The following is a 17085-nucleotide window of genomic DNA, read 5'->3' as shown; positions in this document are numbered from 1 at the left end:
GCGGACCCTACTTGGCGCGTCAGCGGGAGCGCTACCACCGCGCGGAACGTCGCACAACCTCTACCCTTTGCCCCGCCCTCACTCTGCGCATGCGGCGGCGGACGGCCTTCCTGGTTGGTGAAGAGCACGAACCGTTCTGCACGCTGATTGGTCAGTTGCAAACTTTGTAAGCTGTGATTGGCGTGTAAGAACGTCTCGGAGCGCGCGCGGGAGCGAGCTTTGAAAGTTGAGCACGGCGGTGGCAAGCTGGTGCCTGGGACATCATGGTGGCGCTGCGGGGCCTCGGGAGCGGCCTACAGCCCTGGTGCCCGCTGGACCTCAGCCCGGGTGAGGAGGCGCGGCGTGGGTCCCGGAGGGCAGGCCGGGGTGCCTTGCCCCCGGCGGAGCCTCGGCCCGGGCTGGGGCTGGGGGCGCTGCGGCTGTAGTGCGGGATCCCCGGGGTCGTGCTGCACCGCGCCCGCGGCGGCAGGGAGCAGCCGGCTTGGCCGATCTCCAGGCTTGAGTCTCTTTTCCTCTTACTGTGCAGGTCACCATAGACCGAGGGATTTTCAGCCGTTGTGGTGGAATTAATAGATCTTTCTGGAGACTTGTCTGACGTTCTGTTCGTAGGTCTTACTAGAACACGGACACCCTCACGAGAGTGGAGCGAGCTAGTGGCATCAGCCAGGCCGCAAGCGCGGTGTCTGTCCTTCGTGCTTTTCGCCCCCGTTTCCACCACCACAGATGGTCCTGCCTCCCGTATCCACGCCTGCGTAGTCAACCCGGGCAGTTGCACAAGGATCTTAGCTGCTTTGGGTGCTAACTTCCTGCCGAGAACCAAATGTTAGAAATGATGTGACTACTGAAGGCGCGCAGATGACTCTAGGAGGACTACAGAACTGGCTACTTAACTCCTTGCAAGTTTGGCAGGGGACCTATGCAAAACCACAACAAGAAGTTAGAACTTATGCTCCTATAGTGTCTGTAATGAGCATTAAAACATTACTGGAAATACAGTGAGATATGGTTGTATTCTTCATGCCTTATGTCAGGCAGCGTTTGCATATCTTTGGAAGGAATGCTATGCAAAGTCACTTGAATTACGGGGACTATCTCCTTGGGGTCAAGCTCAAGTGACAGATGCTGCAAAGGTTTTATTATAAAGAGGATGGATCTAGTTCACTGTCAGGGTTTTCATTTGCTGAGTGTTAGTCTCAATTTTAGTTTGGTTGATTGATTGATTTTGTGTTACTGGGGATCGAACTCAGGCCTTGCACTTGCCAGGCAAGCGCTTAAGCTACTGAGCTACATTCCCAGCCCTTAGTCCTAATTTTAGGTGTGGGAGAATAAAAAGGAAAACACAAGAAAAATAGCTGATTAGAAAAGTCTGGTAAGGCCTGGAGTTAAGAGAGCTTGGCAGGGAATCCAACCAATACTGCTTCAATACATTTTTCCCAGTGGTGGAAGTGCTTGGTATCTCTGTGTGTGTCAGGCTTGTCTCCTCCAGTTGCAGTCTCTTGGGGGAAAGGGTATGTGTTTTATAACATGGTCCATTAGTGTCCCAGGGCCCAGGAAAGCGCTCTACACTCTATTTGGGTTTTCTAACTTGATTATGAGATTTTTCGCAGAAATGCATGTGAGGCCATCATTGATTAATCTCTTCTCCAGAGTTCATGGAAAAGGTTGTCTGTTCAGTGTGTGAAAGTGTCACTCCCTGAAGCTGCTCATCTGAAAAATGTTTATTTCTTGTTTTTGTAGATAATTGAGCTAACAGTTGTTTAAGTGCCTGCTTAAGCAAAGCTGTCAGGTTCAGGATTCTGTGGTTCGATCCCCAGATCCTCATGCCTGACCAGACCTGCCCTGAAGGCATCCTGAGCCAGCCAAAAATGAAAAAGGAATACCCATATCTGACAGAACTAAACAAAAAAAGGGGATACAAATGAAGAACCATTTTGTATCTGTGTATTCAAAATAGTTAGGATAGATATACAGCTACTTTCTCTTAATTCAATGAATAGAAAGATTTGTACTACTAGTGTTTGTGGACAGGATATCATGTCTGCATCTTGTACTATGAGTAACCACTGAGAAGACAACAATATGCAATGTATTAATTATTGAAAGTGCCCAACTAATCGGTTTTGAAACTGTCTCATTGCTATTTGTTTCCCAATATAATTATTTTTAAAAAAATTTTAATCCTTCTGGAAAAAAAAAAAGATAATTGAGTTAATAGCAAACTGTCAGTCACAATTGGGGGAAAAAAAGATTGTCTTTACTTCTCCAGTTTTAGTTATGCTTCACCTGTATTGCTATTATTAAATGTGAACTGTGGCTTTTCTGAAGTAGATGTGGAGCCTAAGATTAGTTTTTGTTTTGTTTTGTTTTCTGAGACACAATTTTGCCATGTAATTCAGGCTGAACTTGAACTCACTGCATAGACCAGGCTTGTCCCTAACACGGTGACCCTCCTCCCTCAGGCTCCTGAGAGCAGGGCTTGCAGGCGTGCACTTCCACACCCTGCTGAAAGGTGATGGGTTTTTAAGGGATTTTCAGCACTCATCAATTGCGTTGCATTTTCCTCAGAATGGGTGGACACAGTGTGGGAACTGGACTTCACGGAGACTGAGCCTTTGGATCCCAATGCAGAAGCCCAGATCATAGACACGGGATTGAGTGCCTTCACAAAACTCTATGAAAGTCTTCTCCCCTTTGCCACTGAAGAACACGGATGCTCAGAGGTAAAGAAAAGCAATCGGGCCAGCCATGATTAGTGTTAAGTAGATGGTGAAAGTCATTATTATGATCAAATTTTAGCTGCTTTTAGCATGTACTTCAAAAGAGACCAAGAAAAAAGAAACAAAGAATGTGGTTTGTTGGACTGTCTTAGCTTTTCCCCAAAATTTCAAGGTCTGATATTTTTAACATGATGTTAGCTGTTAATACCTTTGAAATATTCAATACATTTTTTGTTCTTCTTTGTAATTCTGAATAACTTTTTAAGTTTTGATTGTTTCTTTTAGTCTTTTTATTTTGTTTTAGTCTTTTGAAGATTGTAATCATTTAACATGAATTTATCATTGGGAGCCAGACTAGCAGACTGGTCTGTTACTCTTTTTCTGGCGCTAGGGATCAAATGCCAGGCTTTGCACGCGCTAAGTGTGTGCACTACCGCTGAGTTCTGTCGCCCGGTCTTGTTACCCGTTTTGTGAGGCACTAAGTAAATACTAGCAGAAATCAGACAAAAGGTTTTTGCATCTCTCAGTTGCTGGGTTTCATGATTTACTCTCTCCCTCCAGAGTGTTTGGACTTTCTTCACTGAGAATAGTGTTTCTCATAGTACACTGGTGGCCTTATTGTATCACTTTGTGCAAATAGTGCATAAGAAAGACGCCAGCGTGCAGTATCGAGAGTATGGCCTTCATGCTGCTGGACTTTATTTTTTGCTTCTAGAAATACCAGGTATGTATACATTTGGTCCTCGGTAGCAGTGGGTTCCGCATCCGCCTGTTCAGCCAACTGTAGGCAGAAAATACTTGCAAAGTTGTACGCGGTACTGCTGTGTACCGTGAGTTCAGGCATAGGAGGACTGCTGCTGTACTGAACGTGCCCAGACTTATTTTTCATTATCCCCCTAAGTAACAGAATAAACAGCTTCTTACATAGTATTAGGTATTGTAAGCACTCTGGAGCTGCCTTGGAGGATGTGTGTAGGTGATTTACAAACACTGGGAAGAAGACACTGGAATGGGATCTACTTGAGCCCGCTGTTGTTCTTCCTCGTTGTCACGCGGGTTAGCATTTACATGGCCGGGCAGTGAAAAAGTCCCTTATCTATCTCTCTGTCCTAAATCTGAGTAAGAAAGTACAGAACATAGAAATGGAACTGGAAAACCATGAGTTCTTAGAGTCAAGAAAGTCACAGGGCTAGTCAGCTTGGTGCTGTTCATATGAACACATTTGTAATAAATGTTAGCAACTTATTCTGTACAATTTAGGACCATGTAAAAAGATGTTCAGAGTCTTGGAAGTTACTGTTAATGCTCCCATAATGAGTTTTGCAATAAGTTTCTAAGAACATAGTTGCTAGTATTGCAGTTATAGCTAGGCTCTCGCTCAGAATAATAGTAGTTTTAGAAGTTAAATTTTCGAGGGCCAGCTTGATAGCTCAGCGTTCTAAAGCGCCTGTTTAGGCAGAGTATAGTGGCCAGGGTTCAATCCCTGTCATGCCATGCTGGCCCTGCCCCTGGGGCACGCTGAGACCATTTGGGGGGCTGAAAACAGGAGACTCACTACAAGTCTGATCTACGTAGTGAGACCCTGTAGACCCTGTCCTAAATACAGGGGGAAAGAAAAAGAAATTAAATTTTCACTCCTCCTCCCTGGCCTGGTGTACTTCTGATGAAGGTTGACACTCAGGCCAGAGCAAAAGGTGGCTATTACAAAATGTGTAGACCACTTGCAGCAAGCTGTCTTCTGGCCAGTTACCTTCTGTTTCTGTATTATGATTTAGGTGCTCTTAACTCTCAGTACTTGGAGTTTATAAGATCATTTTGGCTATATTGAGTGCCTTGTATGTCCGTATGAATTTCAGTTCTGCATGTGAGCTTCTGCAGAGACAGACAGACAGATGGAGGGAGGGAGAGGGAAAGAGGGCGAGCGAGAGTGCCAGCCAGCCCGCCAGCCAGGATTCTGACAGGGAGGGCACTGAATCTGGATCAGTTTAGGCTAAGTTGTTGAGTATCTGGATGTTTGCGGCTGTCCCCAACATAGTGGTGAAGTATGTGCTGATACTTCACAGCTGCTGGTGGATGAACTTGATCCTTTTGAGACTATTTTAAGAACCTTCAGGAGTTATAAGGTAGCTTTTACTCCGTATTTTGTTTAGCCTTATTACTAAGGTGTTTTCCCTGTAAGGTCTCTACTGAAAGATTTGGATTTTTAAATCTTTTCACTTGAATGTATCTCTGTGTGAACTGTGAAAACAATTCTCTTCTGGTTTCTTGGAAATGGTGCTTTTCCTCCCATGATGCGGTTTTACTCCGTGCATCCCTAGCTGCTATTTGCTTTGACCCAAATTTCTGGCCTCTCTTTTGTGCTGTTCTTCCCTTAGTACCTTATGTGTTCCAACTACCCCTGACCTCCTGACTCAGATTTCTCAGTTGAGCAAGACCTTCATAATTGGCTTCGATTATTATTATTATTATTATTATTATTATTATTATAGTCTAGAAATTGCCTCTAGATACATATAAACTGGGACAGTTTTAGCTTTATTCTTTGATTCCCTTTTTTAGGGATTTTCTTATACTGCCTGTCATGTGGTGTCTTAAGATTTTTGTCCAGTTTTCTAGTTGCTTATCAATGGGAGGACAAGGATAAAGCCAATTGCTCTGCTGTGGCCACACGCAGAAATCGGACTTTCATTTGTGTAGTTTATGCAGGCCTGCGCTCTGAGATGCGTCCGCAGCCCGTCTGAGCTAGGAGTTGCAGTGCTTCTGCCTCAGCCTCCCCGAATGCTGGGATTAGGGACGTGTATCACCACGTTCATTTCTTACTTACATTTAATTTAACACTATTGCTCACACTTAAGGCAGATGTTGAAAAAGGATGTTTTTATTAAGAAAATCCTGTTTTTGCTTTTTATTTCCAAGTCCATCTGTTGTTAATCTGTATATTTCAAGGCAGTTTACACTGCTTGTTCTTTGTTCTTTCTGACTAGGCAGTGTAGCCAATCAGGTGTTCCACCCAGTCATGTTTGACAAGTGCATTCAGATTCTAAAGAAGAGCTGGCCCCAGGAATCTAACTTGAATCGAAAAAGAAAGAAAGAACAGCCACGGAACACTGAGGTTAATTCAAGGGGGGCCAGAAAGAGAGGAAGGCCGCGCAGGAAAGATGATTCTGAGGTGAGAAGTAAGGGGAATAATGAAGCGTGTACACCAATATGGAATTTTAATTTATTTCAAGGTTATTGTTTTGAGGGCCAGGGAGATAGCTCAGTAGAATAAGCACTTGCCTGGCAGGCACGAGGGCCTGAGTTCTGAGTTTAATCCCCAGCTCTGAAAAAAAAAAAAAAAAAGGATATGGTTTTGAGCGCTGTGATTATCCCTAACTGCTCTCATAGCTATCCGTCGGGGCCTGCAGGCTTTCCAGCCGCCTTGCTAGACTTGGTCACAGCTGTGCGTGACACAGTACTAACTGGAGCGTGTGCCACAGTACTGGTGTTAGGGCAGCTGAAGTGTCCTGAAGGTTGTGTCTCTAGGGACGTAATAGAATACCATGAGTCCCACGTTCTTGTGCAACAAGGTACAGAGCAGACAGTTACTGACTATAAGTTGTGAGAAAAACAGGATTCTCATTAACAAAAAGAATACCAAGATAGGTTTTACAGTAGTAATCCTCTAGTCTGGTAGTGTACCACTGTGGCCCCAGGCGTAGAGCGGTGAGAGGTCACGGTCATGTCACCTCAGCGATGGAGCTGCTGCCTGGAGTTTAACTGGGTATAACGTGAATCAAGTAAACCTTGACATTACTGCATGGTCACCTGTATAACCTAGATTTTTCATACAGATGGACGAAATTATAGAAGAAGAAGGTGATGAAGAAAATATTTATTTTTCTCCTCGGGACCTTTGTCGAATTCGAAATGCTATCTTTGACCTTTTAAAGAATTTTTTAAGGCTTCTGCCCAAATTTTCCCTCAAAGAAAAGCCACACTGTGTTCAGACTTGTATCCAGGTGAGTGAACGTGGGCCAACCCCAGAGGGCCTTGCTAATTCTTACCAAATAGGAAAAATCAGGCCTTTCTTTGATGTCTGTTTTCTAGGTCTTTGTTGCATTAACTAATTTCGAGCCAGTTCTTCATGAATTTCATGTTACACAAGCCAGGTAAGCCATTAAATAGTACAAGGTTTCCATTTAAATATAATAGAGTAGTTTATGCTTCAATAGAAATGTGTCATTTTATTCTAATTGGTATAAAGGCAAAATTTACTCGCTCTAATTGGGCTTGACCTGGATGCCCAGAGACTGGCTAGAATCCCAGCTACTTGGAAGGCTAAGGCAGGAGGATCACTTGGATCCAGAAAGTAAAATATTTTTTTTTTTTTCTGTATTTGGTATAGGGTCTCACTACAAGGCTTGGACCCGTAGTGACCCTCCTGTTTTCAGTCTTCCCAGTGCTGGGATTACAGGTGTGGACCACAACACCTGGTCTCTGTGGCCAGCTCAGCATGCCCAGGGGTGGGGCCAGCCCGGCATGTGGTGCTGGAGATCGAACCCTGGTCCCTGCCCTTGCCTAAGCAGCATTTAGTCCGCTGAGCTCTCTGCTGGCCCAACTCCAGAAATTTAGAGCCAGGATAGGCACCAGTGAGGCTGCATCTGAAAAGTAGTAACAATAATAATAAATAAAGCTTGCATATGTAAGAAGTACTCCTAATAAAATCATACCTAGTAACAAGTGTCTTGCTTTTTTTCTTTAGAAACCTTAGCCAAGCAAAATACATACCAGAACTGGCCTACTACGGATTGTATTTGCTGTGCTCCACAATTCATGAAGAAGGAGATAAGGTAAAAGAGAGCAGGGTCCGATTTTGTTGTAGTTGAATCAGGCAGACCACACTGCAGAAAGATGTGGCAATCTAGAGCGTGTGGAATCCCTGGGTGTCAGCAGTGTCACTTTGCAACATTTTGGTTCCCTGCAGTGAGCCACAGATGAGAGGTGTAGTATGGTGCGTAAGGTATTTTAAGAGACTGAATTCACAGAATTCTTGTTACAGTATAGTTGTTCTTTTATTAGTCATTTTAGTTAGTCTCATTGTGCTACTGAAATTCTATCGCAGGGAAGAACACAGCATATACTATGGGTTTTGGTACTGTCTATGGATTTTTTTTTTTTTTTTTATATATATTTAGTACAGGGTCTGCAGGGTCTCACTACATAAATGGGACTCATAGTGATCCTCCTCTTTTTAGCCTCCCAAGTGCTGGGATTACAGGCGTGCATGCGCCACCACGCCCAGTCTCATTTGCATCTCAGTGCCCCAGGGGTGGGGTCTGCACTAAGCAGGCACTTTAGTCCCCTGAGCTATCAGGCCTGCTCTTGTCTGTGGAATTTTAGTGTGTATCCTGTGGATAAGTAGCAACTCCTGGAATGTCATTTTATTTTACTGTCATTTTTAACACCTTCTGTGATTTGTATAATAGAAGTTAGTGTCACTATTTCTATTTGCTGTCCAGTCTTTGTTACCAGGTTCATGTCCAGTATACTTGGGGACTGCAGCAAATATTTAGAATTCAGACCCCAGTAGTTCTGTGTGAATTAGGTAGAAAGAGCAGAGAAGCTGCTGAAGTTACAGTTATAGAAAGTCATCCACCTGTTCTAAGAAGGAAGACTACAAGGTCACAAAATTTTCAGGCATCCCTTGGCAATTCATGAGTGCTTCAGGGTATTTGTATTAGCTTAGCTGATACTGTACAGAATTTTCATGGATTATTATTCTTAGTATTGATATCTAGATATTGCCCCCTAAATTACCTTATTATTATGACTACAATAAACAGTGGAGCTTAGGGGATTCACGCATGATGGTATTTCTCAACTTGGATATGCTTAAATGAATAACAAAACTTTGGAGGAGACGGTGGGCTGAGGTCCTCTGGCTGTGGGTGGCTACCGCGGGAGAACGTGGCAGTCAAGAGGAAGGTTTGGTGTGCTCAAGGCTCTGCACACCTGTATCTCGGCTGCACCTCCGCTGTTTCCCATTTCTTCGTGGCTACTCAGCCATGCGCGAGCCTGTTTGGCACCTACCCACTCAGCAATCTCCCCAAGCCCTGTGTGGTGCGTTTGTTTGTGGCCCACTCTCCACTGTCAGCCTCACAGGTGTCATCCTTCCAGCCAGTCAGTTCTCGTTTACAAGAACACTTGTACACTTGTGCATGTGCTTGTTTGATATTGACTCTTTTTGCATACTTTTAAAATTTAGAACAGGATACTAGCCTGTGATACTTGCTTCTAGTGAAATCTAGTAAGTTTTGATTTTTTGGTGTGTGCTTTTTTTGCTTGTGAAAAATAACCTCTGGTTTTGTGCTGCAATCTAAAAGCTCTTACCATAAGTACAGGAGACACAATTTTTCTGTTTCTCCATAACTCGGTGTTGCTCTTTTACACTATAAAACACACATGTGGGACATTGAGACTGAGAGGAAGGAAGTGCCAAAAGATCGGCAGAAGAAAAAATTGAGGAAGAGAGAAATGTTAGCAGGTTGGAGAGGAAAAGCCTGTGTTAGGAAAAGGAACGACAGAAGAGAGATCTCCTTATTAGAAGGTATTCATAGTACAGAAATGGTAGAAGTTGAAGAACCAAAACTTAAGAAATTCCAGTAGTGGTCCAGATTATAATAATTCTGTAGGTGATATTGACAGAGTTGACACCAGCATCTAACAAGCTGTCCTATAATCAGAGGTGAGGAAAAAATTATCATATTTATGCACTGTTGGGACTAAGCATTATGAAACTCATTTGTTATTCAAACCAAGGGAGGTAAAAAAAGCCACTACAATTTAGATTAGCTGTAAAAGACCAAATAATTGAAAGGTGCAGGACATGAAACACTGACCAAGACGCCCAACACTGGTGTCTGAACCCCTTATGCTTAGGGGGCAGGCATCGCATAGAAATTGTTCCACCCACAGGAGAACAGGGAAGGCCAAGCCCACAGCGTAAAGTGTTGTTCAGAGAAAGCCAATGATGCCAAAAGAACTCCAAAAGACACAAGATACTGCTATCTGGGTTGGGGCATTGCTTTATTGCTTTGCATATTGAATGTTTTATGATATACCACACAGAGAAAAATTATTGAAAAAATTTGATGAGATTGTCATCGTCATAATACTTCGTGTTGTATAAAGATTAACCAAAACACGTTCACTTTTGGTCATCTTGTATTTAAATAATTGGACTGGTAAGTGGTTAAATGAAGTTAAATACGCCAAATGCTGAGTGAAGTCTTGCTTAGGAAATGTTCACTATTTCATAATTTACTACATATAATTTCTGAGTGCTTAAGATATGGAGATGTAATCCACAGAAATAGTTTTATTTTCATGTCCTTTTTAACATTTGACAAGACAGAATCAGAAGAATTTCCTCCCCTGGTTTTCAGCCAGAAATTCTGTCAGCTTCCCCTGTCCTCAAGTGGCTGAAAGTGACTTACTCTACTCTGTGTCACTTATCTTTGAGGTCTTTGGATTTTTTATATACATAAATTGATTTTTCTTTTCCCTTCTAGGTTATTGGCTGTATTTTCCATCAAATCTTAAATGTATTATTGATGTTAGAAGTAGGCGAAGGATCCCATCATGCCCCTCTTGCGATCACTTCCCAAGTCATCAGTCATAAAAACCAGGCGGTCCAGTTCATCAGGTGAAGCACACAGCTCTTGAATGTTCACTGTCTGCCACATTGCCTCAGTCTCCTGGGCCCTCACCGGCAAGGATCTCAGATACCTGTGGAGTTGAAATGCCTGGCGGGATGCGGTTCGGCATGTCACAGTGATGTAGTTCCTGTGGCCTAGGCCATTGCTGGTAGAGCCTCTGTCAGGGCATTGTAAAAGGATAGAGAGTGCAGTTCTCAGGCCAGAGCCGGCCTCTGAGTCGAGCCCATGCAGCCTGTGCAGGAGACAGTTGCCGTAAGTTAGTGATAGCGAACCCGTAGAGAGCTAGTGCCCAGTGCAACCCACACCTCACTCGCTTGTCACAGGGTGCCAGCTCTGCAGGAAAACCTGAATAGTGGAGTTTTAGTCTAGAGACAAGTTTCCACATTAGTGTCTTTTGTCCTAAAATCACAGTGACACACGTGCTGTCCACTCACCACCACTAGCTTAGGCATTTGCCTCTCCAGCATAGAGAGAAATCTGAGCCCTAACCCTTTCTCTCCTCCTCTAGTTTTCTTTACACCTGTCTCTTTGCCTTTGTTCCTTCTTCTCATTTTTCTAATCCCCTCCTCCTATAGCAAGAATTTCCTGGAGGAAAGAAGTAAATTGCTTTCCCTCCCTCAGCAGTAAATGATGCCACTGCTGTTCCCCCCATGAATCACTCAGCTCCACTTAGAAAGTCCTGTCCCCGCTCCACTGGGAAGGGTGCTTGCTGTGTCCTCAGCTGTCCTTTGCCTCCCTCCCTGAGTCTCGGGCGTCCAGTGCGGAGGGCCGAGAAGCGCAGTGAGTATTGACCGGGCAGGTGGACCTGCCCGCCGCTGTGCGTTGTGGAGCTGGACGTGGGCGGTGGTGTCGTCCTGTCACGGAGCACGTCACGTCTTACTAAGGTTCTTTTAAACATTGGACAAGTAAGTACTTGAGGTGGAAACATGGTCACTTTGGTTTTTCCCTGAGGGTTCATCATGTTGCCCCTTGCAGTGACATTCATGCAATTATACAGATGAATTTAATGGTAAAAATGGATCATATTCAGTTTAGGAAGCTCTTAGAGCTTGGAGAAGTCATGTTGCAAATGCACTGAGGTAGCAGCATTTCTCTAGGCTGCCATGAGGTGTGTCTTAGTGTGTTGTTACATTTATCCTAAAACTGTATTTTACTTGGAGGTGTTTAGTTGGTTTGTCTACTTTGAGGTGGTTTGGTTTGGGGAGGTACTCCTTCCCAGTGAACTATATCTCCAGCACTTCCATTTTTAAACAAATATTTTAATTAATTAATTTGTTTATTTGGTAGAGGATCTCGATACACAGCTTGGACTTGTAGTGATCTTCCTGTCTCAGCCTCCCCAGTGTGCCACCATGCCCAGTTTTGGTGCCTGGCCGTGGGGTTCCGGGGCCAGCGTGGCATATGGTACAGGGGATCAAACCCAGGTCCTTGCTCTTGCCAAGCAGGTACCCAGACTACTGAGCTATTTCTTTTTTTTTTTTCTCCGAATGCCTTCAGGGCAGGTTTGGCTGGCTGGAGTTGTGGGGATCAAAGCACAGCAACCTGAGCCTGACTGCTTTGTTGAAGCAGCTACTTAAAGAACTGAGCTAAGGGGCAGGGCCCCGAGCTATTTCTCAGGCCCTGCCAGCACTTTTTTCATTATGAAAGATGGTCTTACTAGGTTGTCTATGCTGGGCTCAGACTTGGAATCCTCTTGCCTCAGCCTTTCTGAAGTGCTGGGATTATAGCCCTGGCCACTATGCCCAGCTGTGATTTATGTCTTAATATGAAATTTAATAACTAGTCAAAATAGCTGCATGAAATTGCGTTTTTGTTCCTCCCTGACTTGGCTTCTCAACAACAGCTCTCTCAAATACACAGGAAGTGCTTGGCGGGCTTTCTACACTGATATCGCGTGCCTGCGCCTCTGCGCTACTTTTTTTCTCATTATTGTGAATCAGCTACAGCTTTGCACTTGCCAGTGCTGTGCCACCGAGTCCCCGGTCCCTGTGCTCTCCTCTAATACCTCATGTTTATTTCGCTATAACAACTCTTAATCTGTATGGGTAGATTTGTTTTAATCCTGGAATTTTTAAAACACAGGAGTAGTGGTTTTTGAGGAAGAGTCAAGAGAGGTTACTATTTTATTGTGATAATAGGTAGACTGTTAACTCTAGCCACATGTTCTTCTTTTAAACAGCTCCCTTGTGGATGAACTGAAAGAGCGCGTTTTTCCAGTTCTTCGTATTCTGCTGCAGCACATCTGCGCCAAGGTACCCCTCGCCGTAGTCGCGAGAGCGACAGTGTGCTAGTGCGTAGCAGATAGAGAAGAGTGGGCTTGCTGTCGGCAGCATGTCTGTGATCACTGAAAAGCGTGATTTAATACTGAATGTCCTTCTAAATGAAATATTCTTTTAAAACAAACTTTACTTGGAAAATATCAAAAAGAAGGAGAATCGTATGCTGAGTCGCCCCCACTCATCTTCCTCTTGGTCAGTTCTGCCATGCCTTCCTCACCCGTGTGGGCTGTCTTTAAGTAGATTCTGTTATATCCTTTCACTCATAATAGTTTAGTCTGTATCTCAAAAGAATAATAAAACTAACCAGAAAGTATTAATACTGCTAAATGAGATATAATTCAGTTAATGTCTGGATTTTTATGAGTATCTTCTAAATTTACATGACTGTTTCGTGATTCTTTGTTTGAACCCTGCAGAGCCTAGAAAGCATGAAGTTGTATGTTAAATTTGTATGTGTGCTTTTCTGTAGCGGGGTTTATAGTTCAGCTCTGAAGCCTAAAATGTCTTGGTCACTGTGATGTTCAAATGTTAAAACTGGTTAGGGCCAAGGAGATAGCTCAGTGGAATATGTGCATGCCTGGCAAGCGCAAGGTCCTGAGTTCAATCCCTGGTACCGCAAAAAAAAAAAAAAAAAAAGATGAAGCTGCTTATACTCACTAGTTTCCAACTTATATGACAGTTGTCCTGTATGTAGTCACAGGCCAGACAACTTCTGTATTTTGCGTTGCAGGTGACAGATCGAGCAGAGTATCGGACCTCTGCCGCCCAGTCTCTTGTCTACCTGCTCAGTAAGCTCCCTTGTGGGGAGTATGCTACATTCATCTCGTGGCTTTACAAATACTCCCGAAGTTCCAAGGTAGGCGTTGATCTGCATGAAATCCTTCGTCCTGGCTCTGTTGGAGGACAGGCAGATGGGAAGCAGAAGAGTTTCTTTGGTTCCCGTTCCTATCTTATGATGATTCTTATGATTTGCTTTGCCAGATTGCCCACCGGGTTTTTACTCTCGATGTTGTCTTAGCTCTCTTAGAGCTGCCTGAAAGAGAGGTGGATGGCACTCTCCCCTTGGAGCACCAGAAGTTCCTAAGACACAAATTCTTGGTGCAGGAGATTATGTTTGACCGTTGTTTGGACAAGGCACCTACTGTGCGCAGCAAGGCACTGTCCAGCTTTGCCCGCTGTCTGGAGCTGTCTGTTCACAGCACGTCAGAGAGCATCCTGGAGCTGCTCGTGAGCAGTAAGTAGTAGAAGACAGTGCAGTAGGTGCCCGGCACGTGCAGGCCCCAGCTTTGGTCCCCAGCGTGCCGGAACCGAGACGCAGACAGCAGAGATTATCCTCTCTGCTTTGCCATGGCAGAAATAACGGGTGTGGCACAGTGGTCATGACGATGAGCGTGTCGCTTTGGTGGCCTTTGCTCTGAGCTGCATCCCTACCCTTGTTAGTCACGTTGAGCCCTGAACTCGAGCCACATTTGCCATAACAGGGCTCAGATTTGTGATTGGGGTTATGGGCTTCTACCACAGCCATCTTTTGATGTGATGAGCTTTTCTATTTATAAATCATTTTCAGTATCTTTTAGAGGCTAATGACTTTTTTTCCTTTTCTTTTCTTTTTTCTCTTTTTCTTATTTTGATAACAAGGATCAAATCCAGGCCCTTGTTCTACCAAGCATGTGCTCAGACACTGAGCTGTACCTCTAAATTTTTGTTGTTTAGGAAAGTTTTCCTCTGTAGGCTGGGCTGGCCTCCAACTCATAATTCTTCTAGCTCAGCCTTTTTAAATAAGGTCACCTGATACATTTCAGGAGCGTTGCGGCATCGGAGGGGATGTTGTCTGCCTCTGTAGCTGCTTCGCACCATGGGCGTTGGCTACATCAAGCCTGACGTCCCCCTGAGCGTGTGTCAAGGACTGCACCATCTGTTGTTGTAGCTTGGAGCCTGCTTTGTCATTAGACCTGACTATATTGATTTAAATGCTTCTGGGGATAGTTACTCACTGTTTATGGTTCTTGTTCCCACCTGTCTTTTTGCTTATTTGCAGATCCTACAGTTTCAGAAACAGGAATTCATCCTGGTACTTTATCAAGAATGTCATCAGGTAACAGATGAGGATTTTTTCAAATATTACATAATTGTCCTTGAAAGACTTGTTAGATGTTTGAAATATTTTTCTCTCTGCTCATTTACATATGTTAATGTCCCTCTTTATGAACAAGTAGAAATTCATCTCAATAATATAGTAACTTGATAATGTGCTGTACGTACATGTACTATTAAAAGCATAACAGGTTTTTACCTTCTTTTCAGCATTTTCCTGTCAGAAGCAAACAGTCAACCCTTGTGAACCAGCAAAGGAGAGTAATAGAGACAGCTGCGGTCCCATGGTTGGGTCTAGAGGTACGTCCCCCTGCATCACCTTCCGATGAGTAATGCCGTCGGGTTTCAGAGACTGCAAATAGTCTAAAAACTTTGGACTTTACTTTCTAACAAATTCACCCCCTTGGTGGGTATGGTGATGCCTACTGTAATCTCAGTACACAAGACACTGAGTAGGAAGGTTTCTCTGAGTTCCTGACTAGACTAAGCTGTATCTTGAGTTCAAGGCCAGTCTGAACTCTAAAACAAGACTTTGTCTCAAAAGAAAACAAACATACAAAAAAATTCAACCTTAACTGATTTCTTTTTTAATGTGTTTCTCCTAGTAGTGTCGTCAAAAATCGGAGGTTTATCTGTGTACGCTGAATTTTATTCCATTGAGCTAGTGTCTTGTTTACGTCCTAATAATACCACACGATGTTGACTAATGTTGTAATAGAAAAACGCTAAGTTTTTCCTCAATCCTCATGTAAGTTCTTTTTTAGCTGGAATGAGTTCCTGTTTAAAGAAAACACACACAGATTAACAGGAAAAGAGAGCTGTTACTACATGCAGTGCGTATCACGAGAGACGCCTGAACGCAAAGTAACTCAAGGCCGTGGCTTAAACCACACTTCTCTAGCGTCTGTAACAAAGAAGAGTTAAATTATACAAAGCACGACTGGAAGAGGTTGGTTTGGGGGAGAGAGCGTTTTAGGCTTTCAAGGGCAGGAACTGGAGTGTAAACGTGTGGAAGGAAGCGAAGCGGCTGGAGGAAGGCTGGTTTGCAGATTCCTCCCGGGCTTCCCGGGCCAGTAAGGTTCCAGTGCGGTCTCTGAGAGAGCAAAGGTATTTCCTGCCGTGGACCAGAAAAACTTGCGGTTGGAGAGTGTCCTCAGTTAGGACTACTTAATTGCCGTCAGCCCAAACAAATGATTTCCTTGGAAAGAGGCGTCTTTTGAAGTACCATTCTTGTGATGGATGGTGTGCACTTGTCCCCGCAAAGCCGCCTGCAGCCTTGGGGCGGCGTTTGGAGTCTGCGAGTGACCCTTGATCCAGGGCTGAGATCGCAGGCGTGCTGCGGGCCTTGCAGCCGCGTGGGAATCCGCCTGAGAGCTAAGGCGCGAGGGCTGGCGGCTGCCCGCTGCCGCGGCTCTTGGGCTTTGCCTCGCCACGACAGGCCGCCCTCTGCCCTCTGCCAGCCCTGGAGCCAGCGGAGTCTGGACCGGAGCCTCCACTACCTGGAAGCTAGATAAACCTTTCCTTCCTTCATTTTGGATGTTGGATATTTTGTCCCAGCAAGGAGAGAAAAGTAACCAAAATGATTCTGTTTTCCTTTAGTATTAAGTTTTGAAGTTAAGAACTGTGGGTTCTGTATATTGTTTTTCAGAATTTTTCAAAATTGATGAGCTTTTCTGAGTCCTTTATATTTCTACATAAAACTAGCTGTCAGGTTCTAAAAAAAAAAGCGGGCCTATGAGATAGCTCAGTGGACTAAGCAGCTAAGGCCTGCTTAGGCAAGTGTGGGAAGCAGGGCACCAGAGACGCACCTTACGTGTTGATGGAGACTGATAGGCAGGTAAGTTTGGGAGAGTATTGCTGTCTTAACATGCTAATCCTCTAATCCTCTAATCCTCTAATCCGTGAGCACCTGCTGTCTATTTATTTGCTCAGGTTTTTAATTTGTTTCAGTGACACTTTTTTTCTTAGTACATGTTGGTAGTACAAAATGATTATATTCGTTGCAATGGCTTAGTACATGCGCATAACGCACCTTCATTCTTTCTGCTTCCTCTTCCCTGTCTTCCTGCCCCCTTCCTGTCCTCTCTAGGTCCCTTTTCCAATTACAACAGGGCTGTCTCCCTGTTGCCTGTTATCCAATCTGTCTTTTATTTATTTTTATTTTTATTTTTTTTAATGCTGATCTACAGTTTACTTTCTTTTTTTTTATGACATCAGTTATTTTTAAAGAAAGAAAAAAAAATAAAAACAGTGGTACGAAATTTCAAAACAAGATTTTAGGAGAGTAACAATGGT

At 44.0% G+C, this 17085-nt stretch overlaps 1 protein-coding gene across 2 annotated transcripts in view; it reads left to right on the top strand.

The window, feature by feature from the left end:
* Positions 1-218: 218 nt before the first annotated feature.
* Ncapd3 (non-SMC condensin II complex subunit D3) overlaps positions 219-17085 on the top strand; it is a 65365-nt gene continuing 48498 nt past the window's right edge. For both annotated transcript variants that reach the window (XM_023703840.1, XM_023703839.1), the window contains exons 1-13: positions 219-327; positions 2566-2720; positions 3279-3441; positions 5702-5886; positions 6551-6718; positions 6807-6868; positions 7462-7549; positions 10271-10404; positions 12597-12669; positions 13427-13552; positions 13678-13930; positions 14735-14791; positions 15001-15090. In XM_023703840.1, the coding sequence (XP_023559608.1) occupies positions 264-327; positions 2566-2720; positions 3279-3441; positions 5702-5886; positions 6551-6718; positions 6807-6868; positions 7462-7549; positions 10271-10404; positions 12597-12669; positions 13427-13552; positions 13678-13930; positions 14735-14791; positions 15001-15090 (1618 nt within the window). In that variant the 5' untranslated portion in view covers positions 219-263. The remainder of the gene's footprint in view (positions 328-2565; positions 2721-3278; positions 3442-5701; positions 5887-6550; positions 6719-6806; positions 6869-7461; positions 7550-10270; positions 10405-12596; positions 12670-13426; positions 13553-13677; positions 13931-14734; positions 14792-15000; positions 15091-17085) is intronic.

The sequence above is a fragment of the Octodon degus genome, unplaced genomic scaffold (genome assembly GCF_000260255.1).
Source record: "Octodon degus isolate 3935 unplaced genomic scaffold, OctDeg1.0 scaffold00182, whole genome shotgun sequence".
In the NCBI taxonomy this organism is placed as follows: domain Eukaryota; kingdom Metazoa; phylum Chordata; class Mammalia; order Rodentia; family Octodontidae; genus Octodon; species Octodon degus.
The sequence above is the reverse complement of the archived record's forward strand: the minus strand, read 5'-3'. Positions and strand labels throughout refer to the sequence as shown.